General features: G+C 39.0%; 1 protein-coding gene across 1 annotated transcript in view; it reads right to left on the minus strand.

Annotated features, from left to right (window-relative positions):
• The window catches only part of marchf6 (membrane-associated ring finger (C3HC4) 6), a 77,992-nt gene that overhangs the window by 11,749 nt on the left and 43,825 nt on the right, over positions 1-22,418 (minus strand). The window contains exons 9-21 of the mRNA XM_060850088.1: positions 22,168-22,200; positions 21,227-21,278; positions 18,491-18,549; positions 17,412-17,492; positions 16,554-16,622; positions 14,449-14,523; positions 12,964-13,098; positions 8,467-8,586; positions 7,752-7,852; positions 7,081-7,218; positions 5,776-5,980; positions 1,393-1,462; positions 274-455 (exon numbers count right to left, since the gene is read on the minus strand). Coding sequence (XP_060706071.1) covers positions 274-455; positions 1,393-1,462; positions 5,776-5,980; positions 7,081-7,218; positions 7,752-7,852; positions 8,467-8,586; positions 12,964-13,098; positions 14,449-14,523; positions 16,554-16,622; positions 17,412-17,492; positions 18,491-18,549; positions 21,227-21,278; positions 22,168-22,200 — 1,320 coding nt within the window. The remainder of the gene's footprint in view (positions 1-273; positions 456-1,392; positions 1,463-5,775; positions 5,981-7,080; positions 7,219-7,751; positions 7,853-8,466; positions 8,587-12,963; positions 13,099-14,448; positions 14,524-16,553; positions 16,623-17,411; positions 17,493-18,490; positions 18,550-21,226; positions 21,279-22,167; positions 22,201-22,418) is intronic.

Genomic DNA, 22,418 nt, shown 5'->3' on the forward strand with positions numbered 1-22,418 from the left:
CTGACAACATCAGCCAGAGTCATCATAATAATATGCTGACAGAACCAAGAATAATTGTGCCAACTGTAGCAATTCTGTGAACTTATTTTTAGATTATTACTTTATAGAAATATTTGGTTTAACATTTTACTTTAAAAAAACTCCTTCTGATTTCCATGCTATGTGCCCCAATTACAGCAATAGTTAAGCTTTCTACAGTACTCAATGCATCTCCTGAATATGTACTTAGTAAGCAAAAACAGGACCAATTTTAATTCAGGCGAACTGACTCACCATGAGGGACCATTCTTTTAGTTTCTGAAAAATAACATCTCGCCCCTGTGGCATCCATGCTGCTAACACTGTAATTGCTCGTATAGTCAACCAGCAGATATACAATCCACAGGCGGCTGTATATAGCTCGTGGATTTTGGCACTCCCAGTCCAAAATGACATAATCCAACGGCCTGCTGAAACTGGAAACAAAATAAGTGCCAGAAGGGTGTGACTGCTTGAATGCAATACAAAACACGGTAAAATTAACTACATTACAGTTCAACAAGACAACAAGGCCTAGGAACATCTTTCGGGACTTAACATCGGCTTTTGAACGATTCAACTGGAGCTTTTAAAGCTTAGATGTCTGGAATCACAATTCACCCAAACTAATACCCACATTCTGAATGTCTAAGGGCCGTTAATTGCAGTTTGCCTGGAAGATCATTTTAAACAACCATTAATATTGAGCAAAATGGAACCTAATTATTTTGTTATTTTAAATTCTACTGAATCGTGTTATTCAATTCATCTTAATTATCATCCAATCAATACCATTTGAATATTCCATTTTAAAACCCACCTAAGTCTCCTCTTAATCATGTAGACTCAAAAATTTTAATTACTTAAATTTTCCTCAGTCTTGTGTACATACACCCACTTTTGGTGATCTTTTCAAATCCACTTCTAATGTGTCAATGTTACTTTTGGAATGGTGACCCACATTCCGAGGTGGCTCAAGATCTTGAAGAACATTTATTGGTATCTACAAGCACATGCCTGAAACTTGAAATCCACACTATTAGAGGTGGCCAAGAGATTTTTAAAGAACTATTGACATATGACTGCTATTCCTGATGAAGGGCTTTTGCCTGAAACCTTGATTTCACTGCTCCTTGGATGCTGCCTGAACTGCTGTGCTCTTCCAGCACCATTAATCCAGAATATGACTGCTATTCAGTGCTCTCTGAAATCCCTGCACTTAAACATGTTTTAAGTTATGTAATAAATACAACATACCCTGCATAAAAATATATGAGGGGATTACCAGGAAAGAATACATTTTAGAGAAGTTTTATGATAAACTGCAAGTATGCTCATAAGAGTTATTTCAAGGGATATTAAATATTCACGTACCTGGTAAAGTGAGACAGATGAGACTGGCAATCAACAGCGTCACACACATTAAAATTACCAGTAGTAGAATCTAGATGAAATAAGGAACAAATTTTTCTAAAATACATGCCAAAACATTTATTTTCAAGCCAATGAGAATGCTTACATCAAAATACTTCAAATGGTACAGACCTGGCTTGAAAGCAAATTACAATATTTTCATCAGAACTCTTAAGTTTGTATACCATTGAAACTTCAATAAGGGAGAGCAGGTTCAATTTTCAATGATTTGGAGATGCCAGTGTTGGACTGGGGTGTACAAAGTTAAAAATCACACCAGTTTATATGAAAGCACTAGCTTTCGGAGCGCTGCTCCTGAACACCTGATGAAAGAACAGTACTCCGAAAGCTCGTGCTTTCAAATAAACCTGTTGGACTATAAACAGGCATGGTGCGATTTTTAACTCAATTTTCAATGATAGCTTACTGCCACAAAACAAATTGAGCTCTTGGGCTACAGTTTCCGCATTGGATACAACCGAGAAGTTGTCAGTTAAATTAGAGTTCAAGTTTCTGATTAAAAAGTGTTTTTGCATTATCACAAATGCAAAATCTTGCATGCACCAGTGCAGTGAAATAGAATAATCTGTTTTCTTCTTTCCATTGAAATATATTCATTGGTTCATTTAAGAACAGTAACTTAGTTCAATTTTATTACAATAGAAAAGGAGTAAATTCAAATATGTTTTTGAGGACAAAAACCCGAGAAAATATGTTTTGAAATCACTGAAAATAACTCTCAAAAGCTATAATGGACTATTTACTACTTTAATTGCTACCCACCAATTTCCTAGAAAATTAAATAATTGGTAGATAGCGCTACTGATTTTTTAAAAATAAAAATCAGATGCCATGAATCAGCAGAATTGCATGATGCCGATTATCAAGTCATGTTTTTAAAAAATGAGTTATTAAAAAAAGGACACAATGAATTGATTAACTTTATAAAGGTTAATTAAGGTCAATTAGCTCAGTCGTCAGGACAGCTGATTTGTGAAGCCAACAGTTCAACTCCTGTACCGGTTGAGATTACCACGAATCTGAAACATAGTGACCTTCCGGTTAAACTCACTACCAGTCGCCTCTCTGTCTCTCTAATGAGAACAAATTTGAGTAAAATACATGCTAAAACATTTAATTCCAAGCCCTCTGGGACTATGGTAACTTTACAAACACAAATTCCAATCAGAAATATCCTTGGGTATTTGCAGCTATTTTCAAATGGATTTGTTTACCAGTTTACAATTTATTCACTTACCAAAGAATAATGAGTAAGCAATAGTAATTTTAAAAAAAAATTACCTCCCAATGTGTGGTTTGAGACCATGACTTCGAGCATAAAGCCAATTAATTATTAACTGAGCTAAGTGAGAAATTCCTACACACAAGGTTTCCCACTTGGCACATCTGTAATGCACTGCACTGGAAAGTCAAACTTACCCACAAAGTAAAGCAGAAATTTTAACTGGGATGTGATGCACAGCAACCACATGCAGCCTACATGTTAGATATTCATGCTAATGAACTGGAAAGGCAACATGATCAGGTGCTCATGCACCAGCAGCATTACTTAAAACCTAGTACACATGCTCTAGAGATCCTGACACCTTTGATTTGTAGTGGAATTCAGAAATTAATTCAGACGAAATTATTTCATCAATGCTGATAATTATAACATAGGAACAGGCCCTTAAGCCCAAAAGGTCTGTGCTGACCACGATGCCATGCCTATCTGCCTGTAAATAGCCTATATCCCTCTGTTGCCTACCTGTTTGCATTTATGTGAATGCCTCAAACATTATTATTGTATCTGCTTCAACCAAGCCCTCTGGCAGTGCATTCCAGGCACCCACTCCCCGTGAAAAAAAAATTGTCTTCCATGTCGCTTCTATACTTTCCCCTCCAAATATGGTCTAACTAAAAGTTTATTCAGCTGTAACACAATTTACCAGCTTCTATATTCAATGCAGGCAATAAAGGCAAGCATGCCGTATGCCTTCTTTACCACCATATCCACTTGTGTCATCACTTTCAGGGAGCTGTGGACTTGCATTCTTAGATCTCTTTGAATAGCAATGCTGCGAAGAGTCCTCCCGTTTACTGCATACTTCCTTCTTGCATTTGACCTCAAAATGCATCACTTCACATTTATCCAGGTTAAATTCATCTGCCATTTCTCTGCCAAACAATCCATATCCTGCTCTTTCCTTTGACAACCTTCCTCACTCTCCTAAACACCACCAATTTTCATGTCATCTGCAAACTTACTATTCAGATTACATATATTTTCAACCTGAACATTTACATATATTACAAACAACAGATATCCCAGAACCAATCCTTGCTGAACACCACTGTTCACAGACATCCAATCAGATAAACACCCTTCCACAGCCTTCTATAAACCAATTTTGTATCCAACAAAACATGAATCCCACATGACTCAATCTGCTGGACTAGCCTACCAAATGTTTTACTTCTGGTCTAACATTGAAGTTGCATTCCTCTGCAACCTCACTATAGAAAACTGTGCCATGGAAAACTGCTATACCTGTTCAGTACAAAGTTTGCGTTGTAGCCAATTCGCATTGATGAAACGTGCGTTGCATCAGAATGACTTGCACTGCCCTACCCTCAATTAATTTTGTCATTTTCTAAAAGAACTCAAATTGGAGACAAACCCTCCCCTGCATAAAGTCATGCTGACTATTCCTAATGAGTCCATTCCTTTCCAAATGCAAGTATAGTATGTTGCTAAGAATTTTCTCTGATATTCTCCCCACCACTGATGCAAGACTCACCAGCCAATAATTTCCTGGATTATCTCTGTGCACTTCTTAAACTAAGGGACAATACTGACAATTGTCCAGTTTTCTAGGACCTCACCAGTGGTTAAAAAGGATATAAAGATCTCTGTCAAGACTCCAGCAATCTCCTCCTTTGCCTCCCTCAGTATCTAGGATAGATCCCACCAGACCCTTAACTCATCTGCCTTAAAAGTGTCTAAGACATCCAACATAATTTCCTCCTTAATATTGACATGCCCCAAAATAACATATCCCTCCCTAGTTTTATCACTGTCCACGTTCTTCTCCTTGGTGAATACTGAAGCAAAGTCACATTTAGGACCTCACCCGCTTCCTCAGGCTCAACACAAATTCCCTTTGCCCTTGAGTGGACCTACCCATTTCCTAGCTAATCTCTTGCTCCGAACATATAGATGAAATGCCTTGGGACACTCCTAATCGTACTTGCCACGGACACTTTATGACCCCTTTTCAACCTCTTAACTCATTGTTTAAGTTCTTTCCTATTTCATTTATCTTCCTCAAAGGCCTTGTTAGACTTCAGTTTCCTAAACCATACATATGCTTCCTTTTCCGTTTTAACATTCCTTTCAATAACTCTCATCATTCAGGCCAAAATTTTGCCATCCTTATCTTTTATCCTCACAGGAACATGCTGATCCTAAACTCCAATCAACTGTTATTAAAAGACTCCCACCTATCAGATGTGGATTGTGCCGCAACAGCCACCTCCCCCAATCTAATTTTGCCTCTTCCTGCCTAATATGGTTGTAATTCACCCAATTTACACTTTCACTTGTGGACCAATCTTACCCTCATCCATAGCTATCTTAAAACTTAGGATTAATGTTATGATTATGATCACGGTTTCTAAAACTTCCATCAGCTAGGATCATTGCCCAATTCAAGGTCTAGTATGGGTCCTTCCTTAACTGGACTATCCACACATTGTTTCAAGAAACTATTCTGGCTGCACCAAATTCTGCCCAATCTAAGGCCTTTCAGGCGTAACCCTTCTTCAGGCTACATCCGAAATGTCGACTTCTCCACCTCCTGACTGGCTTGCTATGTTCTTCCAGCCTCCTGCCTATTTTGGATTCCAGCATCTGCAGATTTTTTTGTCTCCAATCTAAGACCTTGGCACTAAAGGAGCTCAGTCAGTACTGAACAAATTAAAATCACCCACAGCTTACTATGATCTGCTCACATATCTGTTCCTCTATCTCCCACTGGCTTTTGCAGGCTTGTTGTTTAGCCCCATCACAGTGACTGCACCTTTATTTTATTCATAAGTTCTACTCATTTCGCCTCTCTCATTCTTCAAAACTACAACAGACAATAACTATTCCACATTCCTGTGTAAGAGTAAACTTGCAACACTATCTGTCGTTGTTTTTAAAAGCAGGAATTTATTCTTCAAGCAGTTATGATCATCTGACACACAGATACAAAAAATTTACACTTGTGCTTATATTGTTAAAGAATTTTGACGATAATTAAGTATTAAAACAAGGTTGAAACTTTAGAAGTCACTTACTCTCAGAGGAAACTGTAAAGGCTTCCGATAGGGTTGAAAGCCTACAGGCCCACCCTGCTGCAGTATGGCCTGGTGAGCTGCATGAAGTCCTTCCCCTACTACAGGGATGGCATTGTTATTGCGAGCTTGCTGGTTATTGTTTGCCTGTTGGTTCGCATTGTTCTCATTTTCCTCCTGATCTCCGAGCAAGTATGAATGGAGGTCCCTAACAGCGTGAAGAAAATGCATTCAAGATATTAAACAATAAGAAATCCTGAAGTTTTGCAGCAAATGGATTTACTCGGTACTTATTGTGTCTATGTAGTATTCATTCCGCTGAATTTATTCTTAAAGATGTCTATCGGTGATACACATCAGAATTTCTGTACCTGGACAGACTGGATCAAAAGACCATGAGCATTACTGCTCCCGAAACTGAAAATTGCGGAATTTGCACGTGTACAATTAAATATGTTCATCTAGAGACTGCTATTGGTGATTCTATGTTTCTTTAGAGGGTGTGTTGTTCTTTAAATAAAGCCTTTTTTTTACAATTGACATTTACCATAGTCTGATATGTATACCATGATTACTTCGTTTATCAAGTCACATTTAAAATTAAATGTGAAGGGACAGAGTTATTTTTCGTTCTAGTGTGTTGTCTGCATGAATAAAGTTTTTAGCTGCCTACCCTGATGGATGCAAAGCAATTCTCTCATCTTACAGCTAGATTAAAACTGATGGTGTGAAAGGAGAAACCTGTGCCAGCAATCACTAATTCAACATGAGCAGCTTTCCCCAAGCAAAGCAGCAAGCACCAATGCTTGCAATCAGCACACAGCAATTAGATCTCACCTAATTTCTAAGGTGAGTGAAAGCTTCATTAAGTCAGAGAATCGTAGAGATTTACAGCACAGAAATAGATCCTATGGCCCAACTCCCCCATGTCGACCAGATAGCTTATACTAATCTAGTCCCATTTGCCAGCACATGGCCCATATCCCTGTAAACCCTTCCTATTCAAATACCCATGCAGATGCCTTTTAAACGTTGTAACTGTACCAGCCTCCACCACCTCGTCTGGACTTTGAAATCCAAGTGTTATCACTTAGAAAATCCACTTTAAAATAGATTGGATAAGGGAACAATATCACGACATTAGACTGTTCAATCACAGTAAATATTTCCTACTGCGAACAAAGTATTATCCTAAACACTTTGGATTGACGTGTGCCTGCACGAATCTTTTGCGAACAAGACCTAACGTAGAGTCCAAATTCTTACCGTATCAAATATTACCAAATAGAAAATGTTAGAACTACGTACAGCAAATATCCAGCTGAGACTGTCCAAGCTCGGACCAGACCCTTCAACCATTGTCGAGTGTGTCCTTGCTCCAGTAAAGCTGGCAATACAACTTGCAGTAGCAGAAGCTCTAGAGACAGTTCACTGACTGGGGCATCACTGCAGAGAAACCAAAAAAAGCAAACACTAAACGAGTGATACACATTGTTTAACAAGATTGCAAATTAGAACACAAAAAGGTACAAATCTTTCCTCTGATAGCCAAGAACTTTCATTTTCTCCTCTTGAATTTTCCCTTCTCTTCAATCCCCTGGATTTCATTTTTGTCTAATTTACAAATAATGATTATTAGACCTTGATCAATAGCAAAATTTGCTGGTATGGTCTGGGATCATAACACTTACTAAACTCACAGCAGTGTCTTGGCCGCAGGAATCCATCATAAATGGGAAGGTGAACAAGAAAGCAAAGAACACAATTACACACCAATTTCATGGCACTGAATACACTGGATACAAATGAATCAGTGAGAATGAAAAAGCAGTTCTTGAAAATCAAAAAGTAGCCATTGACAAAATCTCAAGAGAAACCCTCAAAAGACTTTGATCCCAGCTGTCACAGAACTTTCAGTGAAGTGTGCATACAGGTTACAAGTTGTTATGCCGGCAAGTATAGATAAGAACAGGTATTACCTGTAAAGCATTACATTGTATGGTAGAAAATCAGGGACTACAGTCTTAATAATACGAATTGGCAACCAAAGCATAAGGAGGACAATAGAGCCAAAGACAATCTGCAAAGAATAAGATAAGAATCTTAATCAAGTTATACATGAAAAATTAAAATAAAGTTTTCAGATTTACATAACTTCAAATCTCTATACTTAGATTCTGTCTGATATGTGCCAACCTATTTACATGAAACTTATGTGTAAGTATACCTGTGTTTACAGATAGATTTGCAAGGATTTAGTATTTGAACAAAAAAAATTACTTTTGTTTCACTAACTTTCAAAATGCTTCTCTGAAACCCAATTGTTGAAAAATAGTGATCAACTACGACAAAAACCCCTGATGGAATTAGAGGTTTCCATTATTTCCTTGGTAGATCTCCACCTACTCTTACAATGACAACGAAAAAAAATTAAAATGTTCAAAAACTCAACGTTCACACACCCCACTCCACTATGTGTACTTCACAGAATCATACTCACCTGAATACTGCCAAATTCTCTGTTTCCAAACAAACTTTTCCAGAGGTTGCTCATTCTTTTTTCACCTAAAACATCTGCCCACTCAATTGCACAAGGCTACCATTTCTTATTGTGCATTCCTTCTTAAGTTAAATTCTTTATTCTAAAGAGAGAATTTAATTTCAAGAGTAATCAAACATTAATACTGTACTTACCACAGACAATATAAAGCGTCTGAAATGCCTATAAATAGGTAGATGAATCATCTCTTGGACTGGATTAAAATCTGGATCATTCAGATTTCTCAAAAACCATAAGACACCTGGTCTCAACACCTGAAACAAAACATTAAACACTGCACTTAGGAGCATCAATAAAGTAGTGAAAGAGGCAGGAGGCTTAAAAAAATTCAGTTGAGCAAAATTAAAAACTGTTGTGTGATTAACTGTGTGGTCGATCAGGTTTCCCCAACTAAGGAACAGCTAAGTTTCTAAATTTTAATCACTCTGGATTAACCACATCGATTATAGTATAGCAAAGTATCAACAGTATTTAGCATATTCTTTTTTTAAATAAACATTTGAGAGCAAATATTCAAACTAAAAGCAAAATCTGTAGATGGTCAAAATCTGAACAAATTTGCTCTTTTTAAATGGTCAATCCAAACTGCATAGTTTTACGGTCTTGTTCCCTTTCCTGATACTTCCATCTCATTGCTCAGAACCAGCCCTAACAATGCTTCCTTCCCCATAAGGCTGGAAATTATCAAAAGGTTCTCATGAACAGATCAGAAATGTTTCACCCTCTCTGCATTACCAAATATTAAGTTTATATTGGGAGAATCCATTTTAAAATAAACAATTATCCTGCACCTATTGAATACCGATGCAAATTTCCCTGAAAATTTCTCCGAATCCATTCAACTAGTTGGAAGTGAATAGAGTACACCAAGTTTTATAGTGACACCAGTAATGTTTGTTAACTTCAACCAAATACATTCTGGTATGCACCCACTCCAGAAGACATCCTTTCTTTAGACTGCAACATTATTAATCAATATTACCAATGCTTCACTTTGCTTTCTTTCATTCTGCGTCTTTCCAGAACAACTTGCATTCAAGAAAGTCAAATATCCAATCGCTCTCTTTTTGGCCCACGTCGGCATTATCACAGCAATACCCCAGGCACAGACTTGTGTCAGCAGTTCGTCAACCTGATTTACAATGATTCATGCATACTCACACATGCACTGAAATTATCTTAGACGTTCCTGTATTTGGGTATTTGAGCGCTTTCTACCTTGCACTCACCATGACAATTCAAATGGAATATCAAATGGCAATATTATTTTAAAAGTGTTAACTGGCTACCAAATAGGCTTTGATCGGTAAAGGTGGTGCCATTAAGAATTCACCAGTTAATGAAGACATAATTAATTACCAAGATTTGTTTAAGTTTTAAACTAGGCAGATTGACTCATTGGTCACAATGTTGCCCAGATAAATGTTTTTGTTTTGTGTTGGAATGGGCAGTATGTATACATATTCTTCCTATCTAAGAGAAAGTGAGGACTGCAGATGCTGGAGATCAGAGTCGAGAGTGTGGTGCTGGAAAAGCACAGCCGACCAGGCAGCACCCGAGGAGGAGAATTGACATTTCAAGCATAAGCCCTTCATCGGGATGAGGCTTGTGGGCCAAGGTGGGTGAGATATAAATGTAAGGGGGTGGGGCTGGGGAAGGTAGTTGGGAATGCAATGTTTAGATGATGGTGGGAATGAAAGTGAGAGATCAGATAGGAGGGTGGAGCAGAAAGGTGGGAAGGAAGATGGACAGGCAGGACCATTCAAGAGGGCAGTGCCGAGTTGGAAGACTGGGACGAGGATAAGGTGGGGGGGAGAATGGGGAAACTGGTGAAATCGACATTGATCCCACGTGATGGGTCCGTCCCAAGTGGAAGACAAGGTGTTCTTCTTCAGGCGTTGGGTAGTTCGACTTTGGTGATGGAGGCGGCCCAGGATCTGCATGTCCTTGGTGGAGTCGGAGGGGGGAGGTGAAGTGTTCGGCGACAGGGTGTTGGGGTTGTTTAGTGCAGGTGTCCCACAGATGCTCTCTGAAACAATCTGCAAGTTGGAATCCTGTCTCCCCGATGTAGAGGAGTCCACATAGAGTGTAACAGATACAGTAGGTGACATTTGTGGAGGTACAGGTAAAATTCTGGCGGATGTGGAAGGATCCTTTGGGGTCTTGGATGGGGGGGGGGGGGGGGGGGGGGGGGGGGGGGGGGGGGGGGAGAAAGAGGTGTGGGCGCAGGTTTTGCGGCGTGAGGAGGAAGGTGGGTTGGTGTTGGCGGATGTGGTGGTTGGGCGGTGGGGGTGGGTGGACCTGACAAGGGAGTCGTGGAAGGAGTGGTCTCTCTGAAGTGCAGATACAGGATGGAAATATCTCTCTGGTGGTGGGGTCTGTTAGTAGGTGTCGGAAATGGTGGAGCATGACGCAATATACAGGGGTTGGTGGGGTGGAAGGCGAGGACCAGAGGAGTGTTCTCCTTGTTGTGTTGGGAGGGGTAAGGTTCAAGGACAAAGGTGGAGATGTTTTGGAGGGCATCGTCAACTACAGGGAAATTGCTGGTACTGAAGGAGGAGGCTATCTGGGATGTTCTATGGTGGAATTTGTCCTCTTGGGAGCAGATGCGGCAGAGGAACTGGGAATAAGGAGTAATATTTTTACAGGAGGCAGGGTGGGAGGTGGTGTAGCCCAGATAGTTTGGGAGTCAGTAGGTTTGTAGTGGATGTCAGTGTTGAGTCGGTTGCCGGAGATGGAGAGGTCCAGGAAGGGGAGGAAGGTATCTGAGGTGGTCCAAGAAAACATGAGGTTGGGGTGGAAAGTGTTAGTGAAGTTGATGAACTGTTCAACCCCCTCGTGGGAGCATGAGGTAGCACCGCTCCAGTCATCAAATGTAGAGGAGGAAAAGGTGGGGAATTGTGCTGGTGTTGTTGCAGAAGATGGACTGTTCCACATATCTGAAGAGGCAGGCATAGCTGGGGCCCATGCAGGTACCCATAGCTACGCCTTTGGTCTGGAGAAGTTGGGAGGATTGGAAGGAGAAATTGTTGAGGGTGAGGATCTGTTCAGCCAGTCAAATGAGAATGTTAGTGCAAGGGTACTGGTTGGGTCGGGGTGAGAGGAAGAAGTGAAAGGTGGAGGCCTTCGTTATGGCGGACAGATGTGCATGGGGATTTAATGTCCATGGTGAAGACAAGGCGATGGGGACCGGGGAAACAAAAGTCATGGAGAAGGTGAAGGACGTGGGTGGTGACCCGAAGGTAGTTGGGGAGTTCCTGGATTAAGGGGGACCGGACAGTATTAAAGTATGCAAAGGTAAGTTCAGTGGTGTAGAAGCAGGTTGAGATAATGGGTCGACCTGGGCAGTCAGATTTGTAAATTCCGAATAGGAGGTAGAATTGGGCATTGTGGGGTTCCCGGACTATGAGATTGGAGGCTGTGAATGGGAGATCCCCAAAGGTAATGAGGCTGTGGATGGTCTGGGAGAAGGCGTTTTAGTGATGGGAGGTGAGGCTGTGGTCACGAGTGCAGTAGGAGAAGGTATCTATGAGTTGGTGCCAGGCTTCAGCCATATGGAGGGTGGTGCACCAAACTACCATACTGCCCCCCTTGTCTGCTGGTTTGGTGGTGATGTTGGGGTTGGAGCAGAGGGAGTGAAGGGCTGTGTGGTGTAAAGATGAGAAGTTGGAGTGGGTGAGGGGGGTGGACAGGTTGAGGTGGTGTATGTCACAGTGGCAGTTGGAAATGGAGATCGAGGGTGGTTAACAGGCCAGCAGTGTGTCCAGGTGAATGGTGTGTGTTGGAGTCACGAGTCGTCATCCTCGGGCAGGAGTCTTGATGGAAAAAGTAAGCCAGGAGACGGAAGAAATGTTCAATGTTGCAACGTGTGCTGAACATATTGATCCAGGAGTGTAGTCGAATGAAGGTGAGGCCTTTACTGAGGACAATCTGCAAAGAACAGGGCCTCGAACATTAACTATGTCACCTCCAATGCACGTAAGTGCAAGCCCAACTGAAAATCCTATGCAACAATGACTTGCATACAAAAAAAAGTGTCTTTTTGCAGCAATATTTAAATTTTTGTATTTTGTTCATGCCTCCAAATACCATTCTATTTCTTAGTGTGCTACTCTCCAACTTACCTAACCCATATTTTTATTTTGTTTCTACTTTCTAATTGTGCAATCTAGTGCCCATCACCTTGCCAAATTAACGTAGACCCTGCCCAACAGCAGTAGTGAACCTCTTGGTGAATGCCTAGCTCAGAAAATAAAAGAACAAGATAATATTTGTTCATCTAGCAGGAAAAACCGCAGTGCATGGTTTATCTAAAGGCAAGGAAAATGTTGCAATTCAGCGACAGACGCCTGATACAAAAAATGCTTGACACACTATAACTCGGCTGAGAACACACAGAAGTTGCAGAATCAAGCTGTTTTCAAACGATATAAGCATAACACAACAAGGAGACACAAGCAAGGCACTCAAGCACTGTGAAGCAGAATTGAGAAACTTTGTGAAGATGGCCACGATTGTGTTGCCATTAGATTTCAACCATCTCCTAAAAGAGGTGCAGGAATCAATAACTTCATTACAGAAATCCCAGCAGAACTTCAAGTCTATGAATGGCTGAATTAACATCTGCTCACCTCTCTGAGTAGAAGAATGAAAGATGCGAAGTAGAACACATAGACCATCCCCACCAGCCAGTGGAGGAACATTGTGGTTCCAGGCGCAGATTGAAAACTCAGCTCCCTGTCTTTCAATGTCGCATCAAACATTTCCTGGAGCAGATTAAAATCAGCAAAATGTCAGACCCATCACTGCAGCTAATCTACATTTCATGATAGCCCCATTTTTAAAAATACACTTTTTAATCCAGGCTAAAAGTGATTAAAAGTCAATATCCATTTCACTATTAAGAACCTAACAGTCCTTTTAGATGTGTCATTGCTTTATTTACAAATGCTAGCTTTCTTTTCGCTCAGTAAATCTGAAATTATGAAATCTTATTTCTGGTTTTCTGTAGGCTTGTAAAGTCCTTAATTTTTGTTGTGAGCAGACAGCTTTTTTTCCCTGGATTAGCAACATTCATGCAAGTGTAACACAATCAGGTTAAATTATACATTTGTACATTGACACTGTTCTGAGAAATGCCATAAAGTATGGTTGTAATTGAATTCTGCATCCTTACATGTCAGAGATCAAGCAAAAGAAAGCAATTGTTTATCAGTTGTTCATTTAAGTGACAAGCACATCGAGGCGTGTTCAACAGAAGACCCAGTACAGAGTCAGAACAGTCTTGCAGAAAAATCCAGAAAACAGTTTGCTATCTATCCCAAAAAATACCAAGGCTGACTGAAAATGTTTGAGGCTTATCAAACATCAATCCTTTCCAGAATGCACTAGAGAAGCACAAGACAGCATAAACAATCCTGGACCTAAACTCTCTTACTGGCTCTAAGCTCAGCCAACCATTCAGTCCATGCCATCTTTTGAGGCAGGCATTTTAAACAGGGGTCCACAGAAAGTTTCATACAGTTAACCTTGTCAAAAAGTATTACCCCAATATAAAAAAATCAATTGGAATAAGAATATTGCGAACATGAACCTCAACTTAAATGACCTTAAATCACACCGAACAGTGTTGATTAGCTAATTTTGGCATGTTGAGGAGCTCAAGTAGCTAAAATGTTCTTCACTCAGATTAACACAGCTGGGCTCCATTTAAGAGCAGGTGGGATGGAGAAATGGTCAGTCAATGTCAATACAGCAACAGATGGGCAAACGTATTAGCCAGAATGCCTGTTACTCAAGAATGACAGAGCTAAATTTCCATCAAGATGCTCCTGGGTAATTAAGACTGTTGAGGCTTTCCATCGGTGGAGATTAAAATCAGGTGGGTTCAAGAGACCAGACTGGTGTAGTGCAGAGATCATGGACCTGGATTATGTTACGGATACAGGAATGAGCGAGGTTATAATGGGATTTGAAAATGAGCATGTGCAACAAGTTTAACAGCAATTCAAAAACATACTTGATTAAAACACCTTTTTTTAAAAATACAGGATAAAACTTCGAGAACTACTTTCCAATGAATCACTGATAAAGCTCGTTATCATGAAGCAACTTACGAGTGAACAGATGTCAAGCCACCAGCCGCATATCAGAGGGAAAACACCAATTTCCACAACTACCAGCAAGGACACCTAAATAAAAAAAAACATGTTCTGTATAATATACATAAAGACACATCATTGGTTAAACAAAATCTCCATCAATACATTCGACAACTCTATTCTGTACACTTGAGCAAATCTTATTAATTATAATTCTTTTTGCTGCAACTGTGGGTAATCCAAAATGGAGGACAGGAAAAAAAATTGTGGCTGTAAGAATTGCATTTTTTTTTGAGGTACTTTCATTGTTGGAGCAGATTTTCTCAAATTCAAGGAGCAGTAATTGGTGTTTTATAAGCTGTTGCATTGCTTGGGACCTTTGGGAAAAGAAGCTTTCAAAACAACTGCACTCTTTCCCAGGGTGAAGGATCAAATAACCAGAGGTCATGCTTTCAAGGAGAGAGATGGAAAGTTTAAGGGGGATACACACGGCAAAAGTACTTCACACAGAGGGTTGTGGGTGTTTGAAGCTCGTTGTCAGCACAGATGGTAGACGCAGGCACGGTACATTCATTTAAGATGCGTCTGGATAAATGCATGAGTAAGTGGGGAACAGAGGGATACAAATGCTTAGGAATTGATCGACAAGTTTAGACAGTACATTTGGATCGGCTCAGGCTTGGAGGGCCGAAGGGCCTGTTCCTAGGCTGTAAATTTTCTTTGTTCTTTAAAAGAAAGGAAGACAAAGGCAGATGTCTCCTATTTTCTATGTCCCACCTCCACTATGATCAAATTCCACAACAGACGTTGCACTGCACATTTCTAAGAACGAGGGGCTAGGAAGACTCCCATAGAAATGCACAGCAGTACTATGTCAGGTGAGTTGTCAAACTCAGCGGCAATTTTTCAAATTATCACCACTACTTTAAAGATCCAAACTCAGATGTCTCCAAGAGATTGCTCTCAAATCATAGACTATACCCTGGAGGGATGCCACCCACATATTATTTTCAGTTAACGAGGAGCCGTACTAAATTACGATCTGGCTGTGAATTTAATTCAGAAATATTTTTACGTACCTGGTCTAAAATCAGAATGCCCTTAGTGTGGGACTTTGTTCATTGATAATCAACAAAAACCTTTTTTGTTTGGAAAGATAATAAGGAAGTTTTTGCTAATGACCTTTTTAAAGGCTTGAGGATAGCAATGACAAAATAGAGCATAGTAGATTTTACTGGGGTCAATTTATTACTGACAATAAAAGCAAATTCAATGGGTAATATATTTTGTACCTGAAGCCAAAAATAAAATACAATCAACACTGGAAATAGAAATAAAAGCAGAAATGATTGAAGCATGCAGCAAATTAGGTCCTATTTGAGAGTAAATATAACATTTCAGTTTGATAGTCGTTCATTAGCGTTTACAGATGTAAAACATTGTAAAGCAATTGAAAGGGAGAGAACAAACAGTGCCTGTAATTCTCAGCTCTCTGTCTTCAGCTTTTGGAGGTTGTTCCAATGAAGCACAATGAAGAAAAACACCTTTTTTTGTTTAGGCATTTTGCAGCCTACTAGCCTCAACAGAGTTCAACAATTTTTGACCATAACCGTTGTCTACCATTCCTTCCTGGTTTTGGTTTTTCTAATTATCTTTATTTTTGCTGGCAGACAACAGCTAATCAGCATTTGGTCATTCACAATCCTCTAGACCCATCCTTTGTTTCTTTACCTGTTAAAGCATCGCTCCTTTGGCCTTGCGCTATCAACCCACATCAATCTTTCCTGCTTTCCAGTCTATCCAGGACCTTTTATTCTTTTTCTCCAATCTCCCCATTGATTTATTTACAACCTAATACATCTCATCATCTCCTCCAATGCTAATGAAAGGTCAACCTAAAATACTTTCTCTCTACCCAGATTCTAACAGACTTTCGGCACTTTTTTGTATTTTGTATCAAATCTTTTCACTTCGGAGTTTCAATAAAAAGTTGCTTTTGAAACCTTCAAAAACATTATAAACATATGGAATCATAATTAGGATACAGTATTTTTAAGGTTTACCAGCACACAAAAGATCTAAGACAAAACACATTGATAGTTGTAACAATGCAACAATACCTTCACAACAATATAACAAACGCCCAATAAACGTCGGGATCGTTGGAACTTCACCAGTGCAGCCAAGCCCTGTACACAGTTAAGTTAAACAAACGCAACAAAATAATGCTTTATGTAAACAGTACAATGAGAACAAACCATATCAGAGAGTGGACCTAATCTTGAATGGTGTGTTGTCATAAAAGATAAAGACCAGGCTACTGAAATAATTCACATTTGCATAACTTGAAAGAGCTGAACCATCATTGCTTGAAAGGCTTTTCTGAATGGTTCGATGGGTTAGTCCAGCACAGTTGAATTCCCTGCAGTATTAACTGGTGTATAACCTTCAGTAACTTTTTTTTATTTGCTCATAGGATTGTGTCACTGGCTGGGCCAGTACTTACTGATCATCCATAGTGGCCCTTGAGAAGATGACAGTGAGTTGCCTTCCGAACTGCTGCAGTCCATGTACTGTAGGCTGCCATTTAATGCAGTTAGTGAGGGAGTTCCAGGACATTCACCCAGTGACATTAAAGGAACAGCAATATACATCAAGTCAGGATAGTGAGTAGCTTGGAGAGGAATTTGCAGGTGGTGGTGTTTCCATGGACCTGCTGCCCTTGTCCTTTTGGATGGAAAAATCACTATGGTATGAAAGGTTCTGTGTAAGGAGCAATGGTGAATTTCTACAGTGCATCCTGTAGATAGTACACACTTAGAGTTTTGTTGGTCAAGGAAGTGAATGTGATGCCAATCAAACAGGCTGCTTTATGTTGGAGGGTGTCAGATTTAGAGTTCTTAAACTGTTACCATTTAGTAATGAAGACTACATTGCTACTTTGAGTTCACAACCAATTCTGATAATAAGAAGGATACGTGACAGATTATCAGAGTCATAGCCAGGAGTACATAGCCCACTATAGTTGTTATCAGGCCTTCAAAATGTGAAGCTTGAACCTGAAAAAAGAATAGCAATTGGTACAAAGATCAATAAAGTTACAATAAAAGTTACCAAAAGATCAAAAATCATAGGATCTTGTGTTTGATAATTTTTTTGCATATAAAGAAAACACATATTTAAGTCTAAGAATAGATTTAATATTGTTCTGTAATGGTAGCATTACCATTCAGCATGAGGGTATCAATGCATTTCCATCATTTATAACTTAATACACAACATTCACAATTATCTTTTTCAAAGTATAGTTAAAGTACTTTTATAAATTTAGAAACTATGAAAATGCAACTATGTAGTAATTCAAGAAACTTCAGTTATAGAACAGATTATTAATCAGAAATACTGTTCTCATGATGGCAGAATGCAGTGGGGGCGGACAAAAAAAAAGCTCAAATTAAATTGCTGGTTTGTGCTCAGGTAGCTAATGCTAACTGGGATATTAGTACACATGAAAGTATCTGGGATAGGAAGGAAAATAAGAATGACATTGAGTGAGCAAGGGAGGGGCCAGGAATATTCAACCCAAGATGCAGTACAATCAATGTGACACACTAATTACTACAGTGTGCTCCTGCCAGATATTCATATCTATTGGTAACCCAATGGTATAAAAGGGCAAAATGACAGAACAGACATGAGTTCTTCAGGAAACTAAAAGTGTATTTTTTTTAAAAAACAGGTTTTTCAAATAATTTTTATTTTTAAATAAAGCTGTTCAAAATAGCAAGCGCAGTGTGGAAAACATATCGCACTATTTGGATGTGGCACCAAACTCTTCAAAATACATTGACTTGTGGTAAACAAAAATTCCCAACAATTTGCTGGGAAAAAACAATCACAACTGTAACCTGGATTACCACAGCATTTAACAAAAAAAAGCACAGGTACTAATTTACACAACATAAATATATTTACAGATGATACCAAGACATTGTACGAATTTAGTTTAACTATCTATTATCGTCTCAAAGGACACGCACCATATATTGGTACTTACATACTCCTCAAAGCCCAAACCAACAACCGAGAAGTGTCCAATATGGTACGGACAAAATGCTGAAACATACAAAAGCATCAATATTACTATCAGTGTAATCACAAATTCTACTTCTAATAAGTCACACTAAAAGTATAGACAAAAATAGTATCAGCACAAATCTTAATGTGACTTTTCATAGTTCATCCCTCTTAGTTCTCAATTGTCTTTATCTCATTTGTAATTATCTGTATTTTAATTTCCTTGTCCTTTTTCATTCAGCAGCTCTGGAGTGGTTTTGCTCTCCTTTTCCCCTTTGACAGAATATTTTTGGATTGGATGGGAACCATCTCCTCAATGAAGGCACTCCATTGTTCAACTACAAGTCTCATTTCACCCCATCTGGCCAGCTTCTGATTCTGCTCTACCACAGTTAATTAGATAATCCACACTAAGAAAATGTTCTTTCCTATCATCACCCTAAACAGTCTGTCAAATGCTCCTCCATTGATACTTGGAAATTACGTAGACCAAGTTGATCAAGAACCAGATCCGATGGTGCATCTTTTCAAGTTAGACTGGACATACACTACTGTAGGAAGCTTTTCTGAAGCCAATCCAGAAATGTTTAATTCTCCATTCTTACTGCTCCCACTGTCCAAGTGTACAACCGGGTCATTAAAATCCCCAGTTCAAACCACTCTATAACATTGGCAGGAAAGCTAGAGATATGCCAATTTGTTCCTCTACATCTTTCTGCTAGCTGATGGTTTATAGACTACACTAAACACAGTAATTTGTTTATTCCTTAGCTCCAGCGAGATAGATTCTGTCTTTAAACCTGTTGGGATATCCACTTTTACCATCATTGCAATGCTCTCCTTCTTTACCTACCTTTTCAGAACATTTTATGCCCAGGCATATCTTTCATCCAGTACCCCTAGTCCTTCTTAAGCTAGATCTCCTATCGCCACAATATATTTCCACATGGCAATCTGTGCCTATAACACCCCAATCATATTTATTGTACAAACAGAAACATGCAGTTACTCGGATTTAGACTTCATTAATTTCTCGCTTCCTCCATTGTAACTTATTGACTTTCTGATCTCTATACCAGCAGTATCTGTCTCTCCAAGTACTGTGTACATGCCAGTACTCCTCTAATAGTCTTTCTTCCCACATCCATGTCAAGTTAGTTCAAGACTTTATGACAACACTAGCAAAATGTCCCGTAAGGGATCCAATCCAGCTCTGTTCAGGACAACCCATTCAGTTTGTACAGGTGCCATTTTATCCAGAGATAGAACCAGTATCCCAGGAACCTCAAGATCTCTCTACTGCACCAGTCTTCCAGCCACATGTTCATCTGTCTTATTCTTGCCTTATTGTATTCACTTGCATGTCCTATGGATTATAATCCGTAGAATACTATATTTGAGGCCCTGCTTGTTTGTTTTCTATTCAGCTCCTTCAATTCTGATTCCAGAACCACATTTCCTTTCCTACCAAAGTCAATGGTACCAATGTAGACCAAGACCTCTTGTTGTGTACACAGCTATAAAATGTTTAGTGCTCTATTCTTCAATTGGTGTCGAATAAAATGATTTCAGTCAAGGCAGAGGCAGCGAGATTATTGTTTCTCTCTCTCACGCACACACACTACAATGGAGTGGAAACCATGAACCAGGAATCTAATTTCCTAATTGTTGTGCAGCAATCCCCATTGGCAACAAATTTGGGAGGATGAAATAAAATTTAGTTGTTTGGCCTTATAGTTTGATCAGTGGAAAATCATTAATCACAATAAAAATACATAAAAGAATGTCTGGTGACTGTAGAGCTACACTGCAGCAAACAGGTGAACTCTGAGGGACAGACTAAAACTAGGCAAGGTATTTCAGCATTCACTCATTATTTGATGCCCATTTTAAGAGTTTCGATGGACTCAAGTCAACATATCTCCAATGTATATGCTCATGGCACTTTAATAACTGAGTCTTACCTCCCAGAATTTCTATGCTGAAAAGGTTCGAAAGCAATCCAATCTAACGATAGGTGATCAGGTGAACACAAGCTATAATTTGCCATGAGGACTCTATAATCACTGTCAAATAGCTTATTCAATACTTCCATCTCAGCTTCCACAATTTGCCCAGAGTTAAAACATTTTTACTATTGCGTTACTCAATGCAATGTGGATTTCTCAGGTCTTGTCCAGCAAACATGATCAATATTAAACTAACACCTCCTGTGGTGTGACATCACCAGTGTTATTGTTCATCCTTGTTTGACAACATTATTTTAGATGTTTATGTTGTCACTAGGGTAACAATGCCCTTTGAATGTATTCAGCATCATAAACCCATAGCCCAAGAAGAGATTCAGCTTAAAACAGAGTCCCAAAGCACTGGTAACTCTTGCAGGATATCTATTTATACTCTTGTAGAACTGAAATTTTTTTACTTCCTTTACTTAAGGAAAATGCATGAGTACAAAAGGAACATTGATGACATCCCATCCAGAACTGCACTCTGAATCAATTACTCTGCTATTGAGAATGCAATAGAATCCATAAATTACTTTCATACATTTATATTTTTTGCTTTGAGTATTAACTGAGAATATGTTCTGGGACACAACCATTACCATAATTGACTTCCCATGGGTGGATGTGCACATAAAACAAACTACTTACTCAACTCTAACTTGAAGATTTTATAATTAGATGTAAGATCTAGATCAAGGGGTACTTACCAAACACAAGAATAAACAGCGTATTTAATGAAACCACCCAGAAAACATGCTCCTGTCAGAAAAATACAAAATAACAGTTTGGATTAAATAATGACAACTTTACAAAGCTCTTTAAAAAGCAGGATTTTTAAACCATTCCTGTTTTAGCTATCACATTTAAACAATAAAGTTTACTCACAACTTATTTACAGACCTAAATAGGACCATTTTTGTTTTGATAAAGTCGGCCATGTTACTTTTCTCCTATATTATCAAAACGTTTGATAATATAAGCACAAAATAGGTTTAAGCTAGCTAAGCATAAAGAATCTACAGTTTTAACCATGAGCTAATAACTCTTAAGACACAAAAGCCCTTCTGTGTATTTCTGCTGAGCTATAAATGGGTCGACAGCATTAACAAGTGTAGCAAATTTTGTTTTAACGGGCACCCAATGATTCATCACCTCGATAAACTAGCAAACATTACATCCCTGAAATACCAGAGGTTTACCGTGTTATTGCAATCTCTGCAATGTCTGAGTTGTCAGTTGAGGATGTGACTGAGAAGGTTCTCTGCTACTAAATAATTACTTTAATAAAACTTACATGGGGTGCATGGTGAAATTAAATAGAACAGTGATGGATTAATTTCTATTACTTAGTGTGTATTTTTACATTGATTATACAGACCTCTTGGTAAAAACAATGACTGCAGATGCTGGAAACCAGATTCTAGATTAGAGTGCTGGAAAAGCACAGCAGTTCAGGCAGCATCCGCGGAGCAGGAAAATAGACGTTTCGGGCAAAAGCCCTTCATGAATCAACCAGTACACGCTTGGTTTTCCCCCCATAAGTGGGGGTTAATAAAAAGTTTCCTGTACATCAACTGCAATGTTCTCTTCCATTCTTGAATGCATAAAGATGACTTATTTGAAATACGGAACTCCTTTTAAAACTTACCAGGAATACAAGGGAACCATCCAATCCTAGCATCTATGAAACAAAAGTGGATGAGTTTTAACAGCACACATTTTAATCACAACTACTTGATTCCCGAAATTTATTTTAACTCCTCACATAAAGCTTATTTTGAGCTATACAGTAATTCAAATTAACTAAGTGCATTTACGCAATACAAAAATACCATTAATTGATCAATTTAAAATAACCAATTCTAAATTGAATAGCATACAAAACATTACCCAAATTGC

The sequence above is a fragment of the Hemiscyllium ocellatum genome, chromosome 34 (genome assembly GCF_020745735.1).
Source record: "Hemiscyllium ocellatum isolate sHemOce1 chromosome 34, sHemOce1.pat.X.cur, whole genome shotgun sequence".
NCBI classification, from domain to species: domain Eukaryota; kingdom Metazoa; phylum Chordata; class Chondrichthyes; order Orectolobiformes; family Hemiscylliidae; genus Hemiscyllium; species Hemiscyllium ocellatum.